The sequence below is a fragment of the Mus caroli genome, chromosome 12 (genome assembly GCF_900094665.2).
Source record: "Mus caroli chromosome 12, CAROLI_EIJ_v1.1, whole genome shotgun sequence".
Lineage (NCBI taxonomy): Eukaryota > Metazoa > Chordata > Mammalia > Rodentia > Muridae > Mus > Mus caroli.
In genome coordinates this window covers 32,473,461-32,490,961 of record NC_034581.1, presented here as the reverse complement: position 1 = coordinate 32,490,961, position 17,501 = coordinate 32,473,461, and the positions used below count along the sequence as shown (strand labels likewise).

Below are 17,501 nucleotides of genomic sequence, written 5' to 3'. Positions count from 1 at the left end.
GCTACACAGAGAAACCCTGTCTCAAAAAACCAAAAAAAAAAAAAAAAAAAAAAAAAAACCAAAAAAAAAAAAATGTTTGAGGTAATCAAAATGTTTATTTTGTTACATTTTTATTGGTCGGAGGGGCAGGCACACCTGTGCTGTGGGTGTAGGTGAAGATCAGAGGATAACTTACAGGTGTTGGTTTTCCCCTCCCACTATGCTGATCTCAGGGATCAAACTCAGGTTGCCAAGGCTTGGCAGTGAGTGTCTCAATGCTCTGAGCATATATATTATGTTTTCTTTGTTCCAAGAATAAAAATGCCCTCTAATATCTTCAAGCATAGTAATAATGAGAATTATTGCTGCTATTTTAAATATCTATTCATATTATTTCTGTATATTTTTTAAATCTCTATTTATGCCAGAATTTTGCCCTTTAATGGCTTTTATAAATTGGCTGTATTTAAGATGAAAGTTTAAAGGCTAGAGAGCTGGTGCGTGCTTAAGAACACTCACGGCTCTGGCTGGACCCATGTCCAATTCCAACTTCAGGTACCTACTTCAGGTGGCTCACAGATTACTGCCTATAATTCCAGTTACAAGACATTCAGTGCCATCTTCTGTCTATGCAGGTGGGCAGGTGGTACACACACACACACACACATCGTTAAAAGGAAAATCTAGCTGTGTAAAGTAAGTAGTACATGCCTTTAATCCCAGCAGCCAGGAGGCAGAGGAAGGCAAATGAATCCCTCAGGGTTTGAGGTCTGCATAGCAAGTTCCATGCCACCCAGGGCTATATGATAAGACTCTGTCTTGTGAAAAGAAAAACAGATGAATGTCTATTGGTGGTTGGAAGTGTATGTGTGGCTGGGAGTTGTCAATGCAAACTTGATTCTAGGGTGTGTCTGCAAGGCAGAATTTGAGGGAACCTGGGTATGGCGATGCATGGGCATCTCCTCCTGTGGTCAGAATTCTCAGGAAAGCCTTTGGCAATCGCCTGCCCCAAGAGAATGACCTCGATTATGAGGACTTTGAAATCCAAGCTGGAGAAAATGTCTTCAACTTGTCAGAATTCCAGGGAATGGAATCCTCCAAGGCAGAATGGTCTGCCTCTAGCTCTGCCTGGGGTCTCTCAGCTTTAACTGCCTAGGAGTTCTTCTGCTCTTCTCTAGTCCATTCTATTCTGTTCTTCTGTTCTGTGTTCTGTCCTGTCCTGTTTTTCCTTCTCTTATTCTCTTTCTTTTCTCCCTCTCTTTCTTCTCTTTTCTTTTCCCCTCTCTTCTTTCTTCTCTTCCACTCTTCTCCTTCTCTTCTCTTTACCTCTTCTGTGTGGCAGGACAGTTAGGTGTCTATTGGTAGACTGGAAACACTCTCTAGAAAAAGAATGTTTACTTTTAATTCTCTATAAGTTTGTTGCTAGCCCTGGCGCACTATGGGATGTTGTATATATGTATCCAATGTCATTAAATCATGTGAATTTGATTTGCTCATCATTTTAGTTACCTGTCATTTTTATGTGAACCAATTAAAACTATTATTCTGAAATATACAGTACATTGTTGTTGACCATTGACAGATTCAGTTCCATCCGAATCATAGCAGCCTTTTATTAAATAAGTACCCATACCCTTCTTTTCCAGCCTCTAAGTAGCCATCTCTCTTCTTTCAACTTTATAAATTCTACTTTTGCAGCTCATCCACATATGAGCATGGTTACATAATACTTACCTTTCTGTGCCTGACTTGTTTTAATTAACCTGGCTTCCAGGCTCTTCTGTATTATCAAAATAACAGGTTTTCCTTCTCTTTGAAGACTGACGAGTATCCCATTCTTTACTCACTCATACACTGATAGTTTCATTTCATGTCTTGGCCATCAGGCATAATATTCCATTAACATGTTACACTACTAGCATGTAGCTATCTTTCAAATTGTTCAACTTCTTTGACTATATCTTATGGGATGGGTGTGTCCTGACTGACTGTGTCTCAGACCCACGGCAATCCTAAGACTTTCCCCAGGTAAGGCTTGAGGAAATAGAAAGGTCTTCCTCCAGTTGTATTTGGCATGTCAACAGTGTACGGAATGTAGCAACCACAGCTTGGAAATGGTGGCCGCCTTGATGGCCTTAAATGGCTAGGCCTGGCCTATCACCGGCATGGTACTCCTGCTTTATTGTCTTGTAGGTGTGTGTAGTCACACCTACAGTCAGTAGTGGCTATCATTCTCAGTATCCACCTTCTCCAGCCCCAACCACACCCACATTCCATTCCCTGAGCTTCCTGATTCTCTGCTTTCCTGGAATGTGACTGCATTAGAGAGGAGCATGTGCCTCTTGTAGCTCCCCTTTAGCCTCCTCTTCCCTCTGCCACTCTCTGCCCATTTTCAATCCAGTTGTTTGCCAAGGACTAGCCTCAGCTTAGAGAGGGGTTCTGAAGAAGGGGTGTCTGAGAGCAGCAAAACAAATGACTCCAAATCAAATCATGGGTCCAAGTTGGTGGCCTATGTTCTACTGGAGTCAGCTTTCTAGCTTGCTTGCTTTCTGTTCTGTTCTATTCTGTTCTGCTCTCTCTCATTCTCTCTCTCATTTCTCTCTCTCAAGATCTCCAGACAGCTCTTTTTATTCTGCTCAAGACAGTTCTGCAAGGAGTTCTCTCTTGCTATTCTAAAACATTCTCTGGATCTCCTGCCGATCACAAGTCGTCTTTTATTTTTAATATCAATTCAGTCCTTTACTTCAGGTTTCCTTTTGATAATTCTATGAATCAGCATCATGTGACCCCAGCCCCTTAATTCTTAGGAGACAACAAGCACATATTTTCTTTTAACATTGTAAGAGAATTCAGATATCTGTCTCTGTTAAGCACAGACAATAAACTAGCTGGGTGGGACCCTGTCCTGAAATTACCATTTCTACCACACCTGGGCCTAAATCTGCTCTGTCTGGGGTTAACCTTGAACTCAGCAATCTGGCATCATTTGAATCTGCGTGAGTTTTTATCTTTCTGACAAGCTGGCTCATCAATGCAACTGCCTTTGCTCCTTTAGATTCGTGAAGATCCTCATAATTCATATTGCATCTTTATATTTTGAATAGTTGAGAAATTATTATATTTTGGAACTTCTTAGAGTTCTTTTCCATAGTCTTAAGGGCTGTCCTGAAGATCCTAGCATTTACCATTTTGCTAAAACATTAGCCATACCCTCCCCTCCCAGACTCATGCTGTCTTTTTGTTTGTTTGTTTGTTTGGTTTGTTTTGTTTTTTCGAGACAGGGTTTCTCTGTATAGCCCTAGCTGTCAAGGAACTCACTCTGTAGACCAGGCTGGCCTAGAACTCAGAAATCAGCCTGTTTCTGCCTCCCAAGTGCTGGGATTAAAGGCATGCACCACCACACCCAGCTCTCATGCTGTCTGTTATTATCTTGGAGTCATTAGTGTTTACAGGGAGGACTTTCCTTAAAGGAGGAATGTAAAATATGTACATTACTACATTACTACACAAACAAGCCATGACAGCCATCAACACTGTCCACATTTACTGGTCCTGCCCTGTCATTCTGTCCGCACCAAGGCTGTGTCAGACCAAAAAGTTGTGTACTTGCTATAGTTTGATGTTGCTGTCATAGGCTCTTAACTAGTTTTACCTATTAATTCCTCATCAGATACATGATTTTCAGATGTCTTCTCCCTTCCTGTGGGATGTTTCTTCATGTCGTTCGTTATTTCTATTGCCAAAGTAGAGCTTTTGGGTTTAGGGTTCTGCCATTTGTCTACTTTTTGCCTTGCTTACCTGTGCTTTGAGAGTTGTACCAAAAAATCCAATTCTAGATTAATGTATGTGGCTTTCCCTGTGATTTCTTTTAGTTGTTTTAACTTTACATCTTATATGTAAGTCTTTATTTTTGAGATGATTTTTGTGTATGGTTTGAAATAAGGACCCAATCCCATTCTTCCACCTGCAAACAGCCAGGTTTTCCAAACACATTTACTGAAGGGACAACCTGTTGGCTATGTATATTCCTGGTACCAGCTCAAAAATCATGTGAGACGCTCAAAAATCATGTGAGACGCTGTAGTGATGTCTCAGCAGTTAAGAGCACTGACTTTCCTTCTAGAAGAGAGGAGTCAGATTCTCAACACCCCCATGGTGGCTCACAATCTCTCTAACCTCAGGTCCAGGGACTCTGATGTTCTCTTTTGGCCTCTGGTGCACTGCACGTGGGTGGTGACTAGGCACACATGCAAGCAAAATGTCCATACACATAAAATAAAATTTAATTTTAAAAGATCAATTGAAATAAATATATGGGTTTATCTCTGGGATGTCTCTATTGTCCATTGCTTCTCATTTTATGTTGGTGACCTTTGCTTTATATATTTTAAAATGAGGGAGTATAATGCCTCCAGCTTTAGTTTTCTTCAGGAGATTTTGGCTATTTGGTGCCTTTTGTGGGTACATGTGAATTTAGGGAGTTTTTTTTTTCCTTATTAAAAATGACATCAGGCTGTTGATAGAAATTGCATTGCTTTGGGTGGTACAGATATCTCCACAAAATTAATTTTTCATGGATGTGGGATGCCTTTTTATTTGTGTTTTCTTCAGTTTCCAGCAAAGAGTTACTTTGCTTCTTGGATTTAAACACACAAATAAATATTTTTATTGTTATTGCTTCTTTAAGTACTATTATTTTTTTTTAATCTTCCTCTGGGATAGTTATTATCAGTATCTAAATGTTGATTTTTTTTTCTTGTCTTTTTAGAGTGTTGAGGATTTACCTCAGGGCCCTGTGCATGCTAAGCAAGAGTTCAACCACTGACCAACATTCCCAGCCTTATTAGTATCTAGAAATTCAACTAATTTTGTGCACTTATTTTGTATCCTATAACTTTATTTAAATCCCTTCATCAGTTCTAGCAGGTTTTTGAATGCTTTTATCAGTATATATTATACATAATGCTGGATTTCCTTATGACATCTTTATACATGTACATAATAAGCAATTTTAACAGGTTTTTGTTGCTGGTAGTCTTCAGCACTTCTACGCTTAAGATCCTGTTGTCAGCATATAAAGATAACTTTATTTCTTCTCTCCTATGAAGAGGCCTTTTGTTCTGGGACTTTTATTATATGTGAATCAGTGAAAGCTTTGATAACAAGCTTTCAGCTTTTAACATCTGGAACGGGTGTGAGTTCATCATATACATATTGAGTTGAGAGGTCTAACTACTTAGAGTCTTGATTGTGTATATGATTTTTTAAAAACTTTTTTATTGTTTGTAAATTTCACATTATGTACCACAATCCCACTCATCTCCGCATCTGTCCATAACTATCCTCCACCCTTCCCACCTCCCCTCAAAAGAAAACTAGAAACAAAACAAAAAGAAAAGAAAAGAGAAAAAGAAAGAAAATAAGCCACCTTGCTATGGAAGCTGGAGTGTGTCACAGTGGGCCACACATTACACACAGAGGCTTACTTGCAAAGGTTCATCCTAATGAGCCATTGATATGGTTCGAGGTCTCTGGCTTCTGCCCTGCTCTCAATACTGGATCCTCACTGGGGTTCCTCTTAGATATCCTGTGTCATGGAGTTCCTGCAACTTTGACTTTGCAGGGCTGGCTCCTTCACATGCTCCAGCAGTTCATAGATGGGGTAGATGGTGGGGTTGGCCAACTCAAAGCCCTGCATCTAAGCCTGGGTAGTAGCTTTATTGCTCACCCTGCCAGCCCTCCTGTCAGGGCCAACTGGCTCCTGCTCTCATACCATCAGGGACAGCTCTCCCATGTCCAGACACTAGAGCCAGCTCTACTACCCTGCCCAGGTTAGGTGAGGGTCTGCTCTCCTGAGTGCTACAGCCAATGAGAGGTGGGACAAGCTCATCTGATCTTATGCAAAGGGGGGGGCTGGTCTCAAGTCCTCCAGCGGGAAGGGTGGGGTCAAATCTGCACAGCACTCAGACATCAAGACTGACACAGGATCCACCCCAGACCAGGAGCATCTGCATGAGCTTTGGTGGTAACATGGGCACTGGACTACTTCCCTTTCTCTCCCAATTCTCCATCACATACATGCTCTTCTTAATGGCAGTGAGCCGACCATCTGCTGCCATGTGGTGACAAGCCTCATGTATATGATTTTGACGCCACCTGACAAGTTATAAGTCTTTTGGTCTTGTTTTACAATCACACAAACCTTTTTTTTTTTAATTAGGTATTTTCTTCCTTTACATTTCCAGTGCTATCCCAAAAGTCCCCCATACTATCCCCCACCCACTCCCACTTCTTGGCCCTGGTGTTCCCCTATATTGAGGCATATAAAGTTTGCATGACCAATGGGCCTCTCTTTCCACTGATGGCCGACTAGGCCATCTTCTGATATATATGCTGATAGAGACACGAGCTCCTGGGGGTACTGGTTAGTTCATATTGTTGTTCCACCTATAGGGTTGCAGATCCCTTTAGCTCCTTGGGTACTTTCTCTAGCTCCTCCATTGGGGGCCGTGTGATCCATCCAATAGCTGACTGTGAGCATCCACTTCTGTGTTTGCTAGGCCCCGGCATAGTCTCACAAGAGACAGCTATATCAGGGTCCTTTCAGCAAAATCTTGCTAGTGTATGCAATGGTGTCAGTGTTTGGAGGCTGATTATGGGATGGATCCCCGGATATGGCAGTCTCTAGATGGTTGCTCCTTTCGTCTCAGCTCCATTAAATTACGTGAATTATTCCTTGAAACCACCTCATTTCTTCCCTCCCCCTTAGTTTACTTTGGGCTTCTCTGTGCTTTCCTGAATTACAGTAATACTTCTGGATTTATCTTCTGCCCATGCACTATTTACCTAGACATCCCCTTTGATTTCAGATTCGGTGATATGTTCTCCCGGTCCGTGTCTTTGAATAGCTTCTCAGCATTGTCCTGGTCTGGCCTTGTGACTTCCTCTCCACCTTATCTCTCTTACCTCAACACACAGAAAAATCTTAATATCTCAACAATCCTGACCCATAAATGTTAATATTCTGGGGAAAACCAGGGTTCTAAAGCTTAGGTGAAGGTGTCAGAATTGGTAACATTCTCTTTGTATGGATTAGTAATGGCAGTGAAATTGACCTCAACTCTTCATTGATGGCTGAAAATATATATTAGACGAGTGACTGGGAAACATCCAGTTTCCACTGGTGGACGTTTCCCATTCTGGCAGTTTTTATTAGAGCAGGGAGTGGTGAGGGGGAAGGAAAGAGGGCTGTGGATTCCAGCTGGGAGCCAGTAGGAAAAGCACAAAGAGATAGGAAGTCAAGTGGGACTCTTCCTTCCCTGCTCAGGATGGCCCTTCCTACCTGGGGAAACCATGCTTCCCTTTGGCCTTTATGAAGCTGTGGCAGAGTTTAGTGCTTGCCGGCTGAGTGAGTGCTTGCACGATCTGGTAGAAGCAAGCCTGGGAAATGAGATGAATGGTATATGTGCCTTTTATGGCGCCATGAATTGTGAGAGCTGCCAATATAAGAAGTTGAAGAAAATGTGTTACAGAAAAGCAGCCTCCATCCATTGGAAGATCCTAAAATGGCTCTTCTGAACTAGACTCTATATAACTGACTCTATTCAGTAAATGATAAAACAAGTCTCTCTCATCAATAACAACAGTTTCTAGCTTTAGAAAAATAAATTTATACTTATGAGCAAGTTTTTCTATATTTATAAAGCATGAAAAACTTGATCAGTAATTATTTCACAAGGACCCTCTAGCAATATATATCACTATATATGCAATAGGAATATAGCATAAACCTATATTGAGTCATATATGTATATATATATACACACACACATATATATATGACCTATATTAATCAGTAAAACAAATACTCCTAAATTTAGTTATCTGCTCCTCTTAAAATATATCTTCATCTGCCCTATTCTCTACTATGTTTTACCATAATTCAAAAAAAAAGTTGTCAATTTTTTTGAGTGGGGGGGTGTTATAGTGCCAGTGAGATGACTCTGGGGTAAAGGCACCAAGCCTGACGATTGGAGCGACATTCCCAGGAAAGTAAGCTGTCTTCTGAGCACCACACACGCACCCATCTATGTGTACAAAAAATAATTCATTAAAGGTGTAATAAAGTTTTTAATGAGGTTTCTAAAGTAATGGTGTTCTTTCTGCAGATGACACAAAGACCTTCTGACATGTGGCTTAGTCCTGAGTACTACTATCATTCATGCACACACATGCACATAACACACGCATGCACACATATATATGGCACTTAACAATACAGCTGAGAAGTTTTCAACAGTATTTTTGCCTTTTTGAGTTTCGAAAACCAACCTTTAAAAATAAGCTGTGGGACGCAGGGCTGGGGTGATGGCCCAGTGGTTTCCAGCACTTGCTGCTCTTGCAGAGGACCGTGGTTCAATTCCCAGCACCCACACAACCACCTGTGCCTCCAGCTTCATGGGAACGGGCACGAGCATACCCAGATGCAGGAAGATCACAGAATGCTTTGTAGAAAATCTTCAGCATTATGAAAATGCACTATGGCATAGTTTCATACGATTTTCTGGTCTAGACCAGAAATGTAGTGTGCCAGGAAGAAAGGATGTGGGGGCAAAGGGAAAAATGCCACCCAGGCAGATGCTGGTGTGGCTGTGCATTGCCTAGAGAGCCCTAGGCTCACAGTGACAGATGAAAGGCTTGGTGTGGAGGCCCAGCGACACCACCCAGAGCATGACTGAGGAAACACTGTGAGAAAGAAAACCTGGAGGCAGGAGTTTGGCTCAGCAGTGCTCAGAAAACTTTGTTGTTGGACTGGTTAAAAACACTATATCACACAGCTATGAAAAAAGAGTTCAGGTACATTGATTATAGCCCAGTTCAATAATAATGGTTGTTAAAGGCTTATGCTGTCTTGAGAATAGAAATCTATCATTCCTCACTTTCAGCTACATGGGATATCATTTTTAACTCGGAACTATTGTCTGACCGAGCTGTATCTGAACAACAATGCAATATTTGAGATAGAAGGTACGTCTCAAACTTTCCTTATTGATTGAATGAATTTTCAATTAAATAATAGCTCTCAACTGTAATGATTGTGAACAACATACAAAATAGCTTTCATCATGTCTACTAAAATATGTACTATTTTAAGCCACCATATGTACATTTAAATTTTTTAAAAGTTACACTGCGTTTCTAGTCCATTATTATGGGTCTTGCTCAAAATTTCAAAGGGGTGTTTTTATAGTCGCAACAATCTACTACTGTCTAGTTGAGCACCAACTAGCTACTGTACAAACTAACCTTAGCAATATTTAGGAGTAAGTATAAATATAGGAGCTATACATTGCCTTAAAAATTTTTATTGGCTGTGATTTTATCAGCTGAGTTCGTTTCCACTGACCTGATTTTATAATAGTCTCTATACTGACAGTTTCAAGCCACATATAAAAGTGTATTATAAGTCATAATCAGGAGACATGACAAATTACTGGAGAAAGTACTTGACTTTAAACTATTGTATCATGAAACCAAGATGCCATCCATTTTTAGCACCCATGGCAAGCTCTTATACTGTTAAGGAAGAAGACAATTTAATTTAACTATGATGTAATTACCATACAGATTCATCCCATTTTCATTTATGTAAAAAAAAAAAGTAAAATTGTAAAATGTGCAATTCAGGAGAGCAAAACAATGAAATAAATATATGGTTTCCCACTCTACAAATGTCTGAGCTATTGAAAAGAATGCACTGAATGGGCTAGATACTGTTCCTTGGTTTGCATTATTATTCTAAGGAACACTGATTCACACGTGCAAGCACATGAATCACAAAACCGAACCAAAACAAAGAACATAACTCAAACTGGAGATTGAAACAAGCAAAATCATTGCCACAGGAAAATGACTAACATGGCAACGGGAGCCAGTAGTGGCTCTCTCGCCCCACAGGACAGTCCACTTTATTGCTATATGCTTAGTCACAATTCAGGATATCACTAATAGACACTTCTCACCAACTATAATGCATTCTCTTGCTTAATTACAATATCTAATTACTGTAAAAATGTTATCTGCATTTGTCGATTTAAAAAATAAATTTCATCTAAAAATGTTGAAAACCTTGCAGAAATATGTTTGTTTTTTAGGCCTGCATAATTTGCCTTCACTGAATATTCTCCTGTTGCACCATAATGAGCTCACAAACATCGATGCTACTATGAAGGAGCTGAAGGGAATGCAGAATCTGCGGAGCCTAAGTACACCCTGTGCTTCTATGCTATATATCAATAAGTTAAGACAGGGATAGCACAGCACACTTGTTCTTCTTTCCGGAGTTCAAGCCTCAAGAAGCAGGCTATGCCACAGGTGCCTAGCCCATTCTCTAGAATATGATTAGACTTTTTAAACACACACTTCCCAAAGTAATTACTTGTAGAGTGATAGGTCATGTAAGATGAAAATGACAAAAGTCACAAAAAGGCAGGTGTATATCTAAATCTACTCTTTTGGCTTTAGCACAAGAGTAGGTTGTATCATTCATATTATAGGGCTATCCCTAACAGGTACATCTGTAGAGGCAGAGGTGAGAGAGTCACCATTCTTGAGTGGGATTGTATCTGCTCAGGGCCAGGAGAAGAGGGAAGCCAGGTTGATGAGTGAAATGGGAGGGCTATGGCATTTTGGGGGGAGTGGTAAATGTTTTAAAGTTGACTGTTGTAGTAAGTGGCTCAAATCCTTGCATATAATGAATATTCATGACTTGTCAATCTTAAGTGGGTAAATAAATATGGCATGAGATACATAGTAATAAAGTAAGTTAGCAAATAACAACACTGTTGAAGATTTCATATATATGAGAACAGCCTTCATTCACATCCATTGAGTTGTGTCCAGCAAGATGCTAACTGCTGAAATGAAAAGCAATATATACTTAGGAATAGATTAAAAATGGTCAGTTGTGAAGTTCACCTCTCAATAGGCTATAGCTCTAAGGGTTAATGAACACGCACACAACTGCAAGGTAGGAGGAGTTCAGGTGTTTCAGATGGAAGCCCTTGCAGACCTGAGCTGAGAGACCTCTGCTTGTCAAGAGACAGGCATAGTCTCTTTTTCATCTTCAGAACTGCCTTAATCTATGGAAACTAGTATCGATGGTGAAGGTTCTGGTCAGATCAGCATGTAGAAGGACTAAGGCTTCCGCAGCTTTTCACTATTATGAGGAATATCTCACGTACTTAATGAAAAATGACTCCTATAACTGAAAGTAGACTTTTGTAAATCCAAATGGTAAAAATCACAAAGTCTCTGGCAAGTCCCATGATTACTTTAAAGATGTGCTAAGGCCACCTACCATTAAGAATTTTCTGAATTCTGATATTCCATCAGAGACTTGGATAGGTCTGTCTACTTTTCTAATCCTTTCATGTCAATCAATATTTCCACAATTAAAGGAGTATGTTAGGCACAGACCTCTCTTTTATCTTTGTTTTTCTATAAAATGGGTTTATAGCTACCACCTAGAATCTCTTCAAACACTGAGATAACTCTCTCAAGCAATTCTTAAGAAAACTCTCTGTCACTGATATGAGTTTGAAATAGGAAAACCAAATTGTTGTATATGTAGGATGTAAATAAAATAATTAAGAAGTTGCTTAGAGTATAGAATCTCTGCAAAGAGGTAAATAGACCCAATACAACTGATGCTGAGTAACCACTAAGTCTCTGAAGTCTTTCCTGTGAAGATAGTGTTCTCTTACACTGGTGAAGATACAAGGCTCAGAGATTTACAAAGTACTAATGTTGAAACACATCTGTGCCTTGTTTTATTGATCTGATCATTGATTCATTCATTCATCCAATGTTTGTAATTTATTCCTTTTTTTTCTGGAGGAAATCCCTGGGTCACCTTCCAATTCTGTATTGATGCCAGAGTTGAAGAAGAGAAACCTGATCTGGCCTCCTATTAGGTTTACATCTTGAACCCTAATTACTTAGGTTCATGAAGGAGCTCGGTGCAAAACTACTATTATCATTTTCTGTGTGTAAAACTCAATCACTTAAGCAAACTTGTGTTGTGAGACAACATACAGAGAACAGTATGCAATGTTGGCCTCTTAATGAAACAAAGCTGTACACTGAATCAAGATGCCTGGTTCAGAACTGAAGGTACCTGAAATCCAACCCCTTCCTACTTGTCAGACGTACATCTAAGAACACAAGTGCCCTGGCCGGTCAGGATTAGGGATGAAATACCCACACTCTTCAAAGGCAAGTCTGGCAATAAGACATCCATCTTATTACTTGTTGTGACAGTTAAAATCACAACAAGTAACTTGATGATGACATCATTCAAGTTACAGTAACATGTCCCACCTGAGAAGCTTGGCATGGGGTCATTTCCTTGAATTCAGTTAAAAAGAAAGTGCTTTCTGGAGATGCACTCAGGAGATGCCTAACGTTTGGGCAGTGATGTCCACATGCTAGGTTCTTAGGAGCCTCATTTGCCATCTGAGACTAGACTCTGCTCATTAAAATGAGAAAACTATGCACTGCCAAAAGTCATAACTCTTCTCAAGTAAGAAAACCATGTAAAAATCTGAAGTGTTACTACTTCAGTCTTAAGTTCTTCTGAGGGTGAGAAAATAGCCCGGGGCTAAGGCTCCAACCCATTTCAGCATTGCACCCTCCTCTACCATTTATGAGAAAAAATTGCTAGCAATTGCCCATGAGACGGAGGGGCTGGGAGCTTCAGGGAGGCCTGAAGTCAGCAGCAGAGTGTGAGGTCCCAGTGCCTGGAATTCCTGTCTTCCAGACCAGGCAGGGCCCCACCTCGTCTCTCCAGGAGGTCTACCTCTCCACACCCTCTCTGTGCAGGTCTCCTTTCCCCTTCTGTCCTCCAAACTGCAAAAGGGAATCCTCCTATGTCCCAGCCCACTGCACCAGAAATGACTTTGTCTCCCTGTCCCTCTGCCTGCCCCTTCACCAGCATGCCTTACTTAGGATTTCCATTGCTGCGATGAAACACCACGACCAAAAGCAGATTGGAGAGGAACAGGTTTATTTGGCTTCTACTTCCACATCATAGTTCATTACTGAATGAAGTCAGGACTGGAACTCAAAGAACGCAGAATCCTGGAGGCAGGAGCTAATGCAGAAGAAACCTTGTTCCTCAAGGCTTGCTCAGCCTGCTTTCCTTCAGAGCCCAGGACCACCAGCCCAGGGATGGCACCATCCACAAAGAAAAGACCCTGCAGACTTGCCTACAGCCAGATCTATGGAGACATTTTATCAGTTGAGGTTTCCTCCTTTGAGGTAAACTCTAGCATGTATCAGATTGTCATAATACTAGCCAGCACACCATAGTAAGTGAAAGCCATCAACCAGGTCCTGAACCCATTCTCTTGCTGCTACATTTCATTCTTAAGTGTTCTGCCTTTCACTAAACACACTTAGCAACTTGTGTTTCATCATAAAGACCTCCCTAGTGGAGCCTCAGAGACAATCCCCAACATTCTCTCTTCTTGACATCAGCAATGCGCTAGTCTCTGCCTTTGACAAAAGGCAAGGAGAAGGATCCTGGGCAGAGGGGTGGATCTCAAGGCCTCTTCTTCTGAGTCTATCTTTAATACCCTTGAGTATAAGCTGCATCTTCTAAGCAAGATGATCGACCAATCAAAAGGAGTTCCTAGGTCTTTCCCAGATGCTCGCGTGAAATAGACAATGGTCTGCTCCCTCCACTTTCCAGCTCTGCTCTCTCCCAGTTTTCCTGCGAAGTAAAGGATGATGGCCTTAGTGCATGATATGGTAGCCCACAAATTTCGAAGCAGAGAAGGCTAGCGGGAGAGACGGTGATCCTGCTTTGCAGAACCTCGAAATCCACATGTCTGATTATTGATAAGCAACCTGAACTTCCTTCCACAGGGTGATGTTTTTAATTCCTTCATTTTCATTTTCCCCATCTATTAAACCCGATTTGTTGATTGTATCACTTTCCCTGCTTGGAGACAGGGTCTCATGTAGCTGAGGCTGACATCTAACTCCCGTTGTAACCAGGAATGACCTTGAACTTCTAATCCTCCTGCCTCCACCTCCATTGTGCCTTGATTATAGGTGTATGTTACTACATTCCCCCCCCCTTTTTTTTTTCTGTAATGAGGAAGATTGGACACTGAGCTTCATGCTGGGCAAGCATTGTAGCTACTGAGCTAAAAGCCCAGCCCATATCAACTTGTTTTTCTAAAGTGCTTTAAGAATATTTGGGTTCCTTGAGCTAGAAAGATGGCTCAGCTGTTAAAGGCCAAGGCTCATAACCAAAAAGACAAGGCTATTTGGGTCTGTTTCCATGCAGACTTTTAGGTTCTGCTTTAAAATTTTTGGGTTTTGTTTCATTCTTCTTCATCGTCTTTTTTTTTTTTTTTAAATCAACAGCAGCCAATGATTTAGATGGCTCTATCATAATTTTCTGTCTTCCTCTTGTCTTTCATTGAGAAACCTCCACACGTGTGACTCATCTAACGCAAGTTGCTGCGGTACAGTGGCAGAGACATTGTGATATATTATTGGGTAGATGTAAATTGCTTAGACTCTGACTTCCAAATTAAGATAAGCAAGACAGTGCTGGCGCCACTGAGGTGTACTTCGTAAGTAGCCTAGAGGGAAAGGTGGATTAACTAGTATTAACCTATTGAAAGCGAAAGTGTAAGCGATTTTGCTTCATAGCTGCTACAGGAATGTGCCCATACATCACACGAAGCTTTCAGAACACTCAGACACAGGAAACTGATTTCATATCTCAGAAACTTAATTTATGGTAATTTAAGGACCAGCCATCCAAAATGCATAAATCCAAAATGTTTAATACTTAAACTAGCATCGATGGTGTGGGGGTTGGTGGGGGAGGGTGAAGGAATAATGGAAAATAAGATTGCTTCCTTCTAAAATGCAAGAGCCAGAGAAGAGTGAAGGAAAAGGTTGAAATATCTTCCATATTATTTACTTTTGAGCTCTGCCACATAGTTTCTGTTTAAGATGAGATGGGCAATATACCACCTTGAGCATGGCCTTTGACTACCTAGAAGTCTTGGTGGCAAGCTACGTGGCAGTAATCTGGGTGTGGTGCTTTATTTAGCTGCAGGGAAGTGCTTGTCTTTGTAGCAGGAAAGCCTGAGTCCTGTCCCTAGAACCTATGGAAAACTAGACTGTGGTGTGCATGCTTGTGATCTCAGCACTGGGGCAGTGTGGAAAGGAGGATCCCTTGGGTCCCCAGACGAGGCTAATTGGTGATCGGCTGGTCAGTGGAGAGCTTGTCTCAAAGGAGATGGATCAGATTATCTGAGGGTAATACCTAAGGTTGTCCACACAGGTACACACTCTTGCACTGGCATGAATACACACACACACACACACACACACACACATGCATAATGAATATTTAAGAAAAAATTATTTGAGTAGAATTAGAAAGTTCCGGGAAAAGAAGTGAATAGTAATGTTCTCAGAGGTAAAGCCTATGTGGACCACCATGAGTAAACACCCACAGCTGAAAGATGCTAAGAGGTTTCTCATAAGCATCACATGCAGGCAGCATGGCTGCCCAGTGGCTCTAATAAGCATATAAATGGGGGGTGGTGGTGTCAGCTCGGATTACACAGGAGAGTCACTGGGAAACTGACTTCTGCTCTAAAATGCAAGTGACTTTTTCCTCCTTCAGAATTCTCACTAAAGACAATCATGGTTTGCTTTTATGACCCTGAGGAGTGGCTGAAGCTGTGGGGTGTGATCTCTTGTGGGCCTTTTCAGATTGGTCCTTATTTTCTGGTTTTATGTGCATCTATGCAGTTACCTCGTCCGTACTGACAATTAATTGTTCCTGCTTTAAGTTCCTTTAAGAGTAAACGTTAGACCTTTTTCCCGTCCTTGTTACTGAAGTCTGGAGTTTTTTCTTTGTCATTTCCCCTCACTCCCCCCAGCACACACCCATCTGTCTGACCACATCTGACTCTGACTCTGTCTGAGTCTACATCTCCATTTACCTTTCCTCATTCCTCTAACTAGTCTTGTTGTGTAGCAGGTCTCTGCCATTGTTACTTCATCTCCCTTTAAAGCTCCCATAAGGATTCAAATAGCCAAGAAAGTTTGTGTTGATAAAACCCATATCTCAATGTCTTATTACTGACAGAGAATACATCCAAGTTTTGTTTTTCTTCAATTTTTAATGAAGAAATTTTTAATGAATGTTTGTTTTTTCAAACATGCCTCTCCAATCTTCTTTATGTTGCAAACTATGCATTTTAAATGTTAGTAGGTTTTTCTGGGCTTCTGATGCCTGATATTATCATCCCTTTATTAACAGCCCCTGTGTTTGATGAATAGTCTTAGATTTAACCATAGTAAAGGAGCCACATTTCTTTGGGTGACACAGCTGTGTGGCCGCTGGAGCCCTTCGCTCTGCTGCCATCTAGTGGTTCTCTGCTTTATGTTTTTTTTTTTTTCAGAAGTATTTCAGATGCCACATTGAAAAAAAATCATACAAACTTCATTTCTCATTTAATGTTATCAGAGGATGCAAAGATAAAATATGTCACTAGAAAATAAAACATTCAAAGTTTCTAACGGAAGCATTGTATAAATGTCCCTCCGTGCTGATGACGACGGATGATTACTTCAGAAGTATCAGGATCGGTACTGCTCCCATGAGGCCCTTCCTCCCCACCGCTGTCTTGCAAAGTTATGTTCATTACCCATCTCTTAGCCACACAAGTCTTACAGAGGGATGTGAGAGGAGCCATGGCATCCACATCGGTGTAGCTCCTGCTGAGATCTCCAAGTGCTACTGGCATGGGCATCCTCTGAGCATAACGACAGTGGGGTTCAGGAAGAAATCTGTCAGGACAGTGTACCTGTATCCACCCCACCCCACCCCCCCCAACCCCATTACTCCTGAGACCAGAATAACTCCAAGTAATCTTTTGTGAAAAGCAGCCTCAAGACTTTTATATAGCTAGCATCTTGTTCTTCCCTGGCAAATTTACCTATGGACATTTAACAGTTTCCTCTTTTGTGCTAGATCTGTGTGAACCTAGTGCTGTTTCTTATGGGCAGTAGCAACCAGTGAACTTTGACTGACTGAATCCAACAGATAGTAAAATATGTGGTGCTCTAAATAGGGAAGTGCGTGGTGAGGCTGTGGCCAGACAGCAGGCACAGCTGCTCACCCACCCTGTAGTGGTTATCCTTGTCCTGTCCACGAGTCTTCATTGTCTGTCTTCAGAGGTGGTAAAGGGAACTATTGTGAAATCTGACATCTTATTTTGTGTTCTTCCTTTGCAGGTCTGTACCAAAACCCTTTATCCCAATATAACCTCTACCGCTTGTATATAATCTTCCACCTTCCCGGACTGGAGCTGCTTGATCGGAAGCGTAAGAATGCTTTAGGGAAAAAAAGAAAGGAAGGAAGGGAGGGAGGGGGAGGAGAGAGAGAGAGAGAGAGAGAGAGAGAGAGAGAGAGAGAGAGA

General features: G+C 41.2%; 1 protein-coding gene across 4 annotated transcripts in view; it reads left to right on the top strand.

Moving 5' to 3' along the window:
• Lrrc72 (leucine rich repeat containing 72) overlaps window positions 1-17,501 on the top strand; it is a 48,311-nt gene that overhangs the window by 24,695 nt on the left and 6,115 nt on the right. For 2 of the 4 annotated variants that reach the window (XM_029484841.1, XM_021179453.2), the window contains exons 4-6: window positions 8,925-9,006; window positions 10,134-10,244; window positions 17,317-17,406. In XM_029484841.1, the coding sequence (XP_029340701.1) occupies window positions 10,205-10,244; window positions 17,317-17,406 (130 nt within the window). In that variant the 5' untranslated portion in view covers window positions 8,925-9,006; window positions 10,134-10,204. Of the gene's footprint in view, window positions 1-8,924; window positions 9,007-10,133; window positions 10,245-10,305; window positions 10,354-17,316; window positions 17,407-17,501 lie in introns of those variants that run through there. The other 2 variants (XM_029484842.1, XM_029484843.1) reach the window with 2 other exon arrangements.